At 37.4% G+C, this 5,030-nt stretch overlaps 1 protein-coding gene across 1 annotated transcript; it reads left to right on the top strand.

Annotated features, from left to right (window-relative positions):
* Nucleotides 1-1,430: 1,430 nt before the first annotated feature.
* MC2R (melanocortin 2 receptor (adrenocorticotropic hormone)) lies at nt 1,431-2,527 on the top strand. The gene is given in 3 exon segments (XM_010186850.1): nt 1,431-2,402; nt 2,404-2,430; nt 2,432-2,527. Coding segments are annotated over 3 exon segments (1,095 nt in total).
* Nucleotides 2,528-5,030: the final 2,503 nt, after the last annotated feature.

A 5,030-nucleotide genomic window follows, 5' to 3' on the forward strand; every position in this document is an offset into this window, starting at 1 on the left:
AAAGAGTGTGCAATAGCCATGTATACATGCCGAAATGAGAACCCCTGAAATAAGAATATCTTTTCTGGCTTTCTATTAATTGTTTGAAAACAACATTAAGTGGTAAAATATAATTATTCCATTTACTGTAAATCCTCTAAAGCCCTTATAAGTCTTCTGCTCTAACCAAATGCTCCACTTAATATGAAGTTACTGTAAAATGATAAGCAGCAGATGTAATATATCATGCCATTCTTAATACTATATGTTTTCAGTGAAAGAACCTTCATGTTTGTCAGACAGATTAGTTCAGCAGTATGACTATATCAGCATAGAAACATTACTGAAAAACAGGTCCGAGAGAATAGTGACCTAACATCTATTTTTGCCAACTGTTTGTCCTTCTTAAATCCCATTGAAACAGGACTTTGTCTGAAGTGTCTGTGTTGACTATCCATTATAAGTCAAAATTAAGTTGTTGAACAGAGATTAGAAATCATAAAACAACTGTGACAGTGGCTCTAGGTGAGAGTAGGAAAAACATAAGCTTAAAACTTATTTAAAACTTGAAAATTTAATCCTTTGGAAAGATTCATATATTTATATATGCTTTAATGTAGTTTAGGAAAACATCATCTTGATACTGAAACAAACATCTTGTCTTTTAGATAGTTGTAAAATACAGCCAAGAAAAGATTGCATTTTGGATCTTAATCTGCATTAGAAATATGTTCATCAAATCATAAGATGATTTCAATTTACATGATAAAAGAAGCCTCTCACTAGTATCTAACATCTCTCAGAAAAAAATATAAATATTTACAAATGTTCACATCTAAATTAAGGGCATTTTATTTCACCATCAACAGTGTGGTGGTAAACATTTTACTGTCTTGGACAACAGTTTGTCTTGGCATTGGTCTCATTTGTGTCTAATGATACTGCAAATCTTGTGGGAATTGCTAGACTTTCTCAAAGCAAACAGCTGGGCTAGTAAAGATTGCCAAACTCTTGAAGTCTGTCAGATCAGTTTCAGTATACATAGAATGTTCATTAGTAAAGAAATAAAAATTTTTTTTAAACTGCTTTGAAGCTAAAAGGGAATTTACACTTTGTTTTCCTCTAAGGCTCAGCAAAGTCTGGAGTGACCTCTATTTTATCCAAACTAACTTTGCCTCTCTCTGATGATGATATATGTTCAATCCCTTGCAACAGGTGATATTTCAAATATCTATTTTTGCCCTATCTGTGTGGTAAATTTCCTCTTGATATTTATATTTCTACATGTTTTATTGCAGGAAAAATTCCAAACATTTCAGTAAGTCTAAAAATTGCTCCAGATGAAGGGGAAAGCCTTCGTCAAAAGACAAATGATCTGACTGACAGGTCAGCTTCAGAATAAAGCCAAGCCTGAGAAACAGCGATCCAGGATCTTTCCACAACCAGAAGAAATGAGCACCGAGAGACCTTCCAACCTAATTAAACACCCATGGCAGACAAGCATTCCTTCCCTCAAAAACACAAGTGATTTCACCTTAAATAACACTGACTGCACCCAGGTTGTGGTACCAGAGGAAGTTTTTTTCACAGTTGCTGCTGCTGGAATACTGGAAAACCTGCTTGTCCTTATTGCTGTCATTAGAAATAAGAATTTGCACTTGCCCATGTACTTCTTCATTTGCAGTTTAGCTGTTTCAGACATGTTAGGTAGCTTGTACAAAACTTTGGAGAACATCTTTATAATCTTGTGCAAAATGGGATACCTGACACGTCGTGGGGACTTCGAGAAGAAGCTGGATGATGCCATGGATTCCATGTTCATTCTGTCTCTACTGGGGTCGATTTTCAGCTTGTTAGCTATTGCAGCAGACAGATACATCACCATCTTCTACGCATTGCGGTACCATAACATCATGACACTAAGAAGAGCTTTGGTTATCTTGGCAATCATTTGGACATTCTGTGCTGGCAGTAGCATTGCCATTGCCCTCTTCTCCTATGAAGCAGCGACAGTCATTCCCTTCACCATCCTTTTCCCTTTAATGATGTTTTTTATACTGTGCCTATATGTCCATATGTTCCTCCTCGCTCGATCTCATGCTAAAAAGATTGCTTCACTGCCAACCAGTACAGTCCATCAGAGAACTAACATGAAAGGAGCCATTACACTGACCATTTTCCTTGGAGTTTTCCTTTGCTGTTGGGCCCCCTTTGTTCTTCACATTCTCTTAGCAAGGTTTTGCCCACATAACCCTTACTGTGCCTGCTACATGTCCATTTTCCATGTGAATGGGACGCTCATAATGTGCAATGCAATCATCGACCCTATGATTTTTGCCTTCCGAAGCCCAGAATTACAGAATACATTTAAGAAGATGTTCTGCTTTGCCAGGTCAAACTGGAACTGGTAAACACTTCATGAGAAATGAAGATTATAGAAGCACATCTATGGGGTGCTGTGCAACATCAGTTTGCAGAGTTAGAAATACTAACAATGATGCCCAATGATGCCCATAGTTTCACTATGCTTGTGGGATACTACCAGTGATTTTCAGAGAGCTACCAAAGAATGCATAAAAACTTAGTATGCACACAAAACTTTGCCAACCAGACCTCCAGAAATCTTACTGGTGAAGTTAATTCTGCTGACAATTTTCATGCAAGTAAAAAAATAACTGCATCTTAACTATCTCCTGTCATTATCAAAAAAATCAGATATAAATCTTCTGCACCAAGTATTGCATTACCCCAGAGATGAGTTTATGCCAATGCATTTTGTATCACTAATTTCAATTTAAGGTGTATACTACTTTAAGATTCTGTTGTTTAAATGACAATTAAATTAACGTTTGCTTCTAAACTGCATATTTTTATGAAAATCTATGCTAAAACAGAAAATATGTACATGCAATTGGATTTTGCTGGAAAAGTGAGTTCATTACTGTTCTTTAACATTTAGTCTCCTTAAAATCATGCAGTTAGTGTTCTCTAAATTTAAAAAATAAATTTTGGAGTGTGAATCCAAGAGAAGAGGTTTTGGTTTAAAAACTATATTTAATGATTAAAGAGTTCTTTCCAACATAAAGTTGTTGTGGCAGAAAGGACAGGCTTTGAATTTTAAAACCCCAAAGCCATGTCTGGGCTAGCAAAGGGAATTGCTGAGCTTGCCAACTTCCCATTGGAAGTTTCCGAGCCAGTTTGCTTTAATAAAATAATAAGCTGCTCAAACAGCAAAATAACATTGATTACTTTCTAAACATATCACAACAAAGAATTCAAAAAATAAAATACCAGAGAGAAAATTAAAAGACCTCCAAGGAAGTCAGTCACCTGGATAAGGAATCAGCTAGTCAGTCTGTAAGGATGCTACAAAGCAGTTTGTCATTTATGAAATCCTAGCAAGAAAATTTTGAATTGTCCCTGCCAAAATAATACAAAACTCACAAAACTTCAAAACAGAATAGTTTTCAACAGCTAAACATCCTGAAGCCGTCCAGAGTATGGTGAGGAACTAACCTCACAATAATTCAGTGGAGTTGTTCAGCTGTGCCAAAGACAATATTAAGAGATAGCCATGAAACCGAGAATGCCAAAGCATGGCTAGTACAAGGAGAGGAAAAGGTAAAATCTATTATTATTCATAGATAAATAGAAGAATTTACTCTGATGGAACACTAAGAAAAACAGGAATTTCAAGATATATGGAATATGGACCAAACCATACATATTCATGTGGATTTAGGCTTACAGATAAGGATATAAGAATAGGAAAATAAATGTGAAAGCCTCTATAGAAATAAGAAAAGAAAATAACTAAGAAAAGAGACACTGAAATGAATTTATTACAAATAAAGGTTTATCTATAAAATGCAAGTTCAGAAGGAAGTTCAGATATAATCACACATTTTATTTAATGATAATTTTTTCCTTTCCATCAAAAGCAGAACAAATGTAAAGCTGCATAGCAAGAAATGATGGTTAGACCTGAAAAAAGAATAAAAAAATTCTACTATATCAAAGACAAACCAAGACAAAAGACCTAGAGTACCATAATACCTGGTGCACAGAGACAACGAGCTTCAAAATGATAAAAAATATTGGACAATAAATTGTGATTTAGGCAGCACTTATGTTAACTCTAAAACAGACTTAATTAAGAGAGCTAAGTAGCCACCACCATGTTAGAAGTCACTGAACCTTGTAAGGAAGTCCACTCTAACTCTACAGATGCAATGTGTCCATGTTCAGAATTACATCTCCAAGTGTAAATTTTATTAAAATATGTGCAGTAAAAAATTAACGTATAACTTCTAAACATGGAGAAGTAATCATTAAATAATATACATTTAGCACTGCAAAGTGGAACATTCAGGACAGACTCTTGTCAAAATCCATAATTCAGCAGTGTAATAAATATATCATTGAAATTCTGTATAAAGTCCTTTGCAAAGTATCACTCATCTTGTAGAAACACTGGCAGTTTTGGCTAGGAAAGGAACAAATGTGAAAGCCTGGGTTGGGAGTGCACATGGCCATGACTACAGCAGGCCCCAGATGGGGCCACCAGCTACTGGTTTCTTCTACCACACCAGCATGTGGCAACTTAGTCCTGAGGCAGGGTTAGCTTCGCCTGGAGGGAAAAGAGCAACTTGGACCTGGCTGCCTTCAGCCCCCATCTGACTGCCCCCACCTACACAAGAGTCTCAGGAACTGACTGGCACTAACCTTCCTCACAGCATGCCCAGGCTCAGGGGAGAGAGAAGGTGAGCCATCACTCGCACACCCTAGGCACAAAAGCCTAATTCCTATCCTTGCACCGCCACCACTTTGCTTTGCAATGAGGACCTGGGCTCCTACCTTGCCACAATGCCTGGCCTCCAGGCTGTGCCAAGGGGAGTGAAGCATGAGGCAAGGATATTGGATGAGACACTATGCCCACCCTGATCCCAGACCTCCAGCCTGCCTTACAGATTTTCCACTGCCCTCCCTTATGCCTGAGCCTCAGGACATGGCTGTGAGTGGTGGCACACTTCTGCCATGGTCCCAAACCC

This window comes from Mesitornis unicolor, unplaced genomic scaffold, assembly GCF_000695765.1.
Source record: "Mesitornis unicolor isolate BGI_N332 unplaced genomic scaffold, ASM69576v1 scaffold13616, whole genome shotgun sequence".
NCBI lineage: Eukaryota > Metazoa > Chordata > Aves > Mesitornithiformes > Mesitornithidae > Mesitornis > Mesitornis unicolor.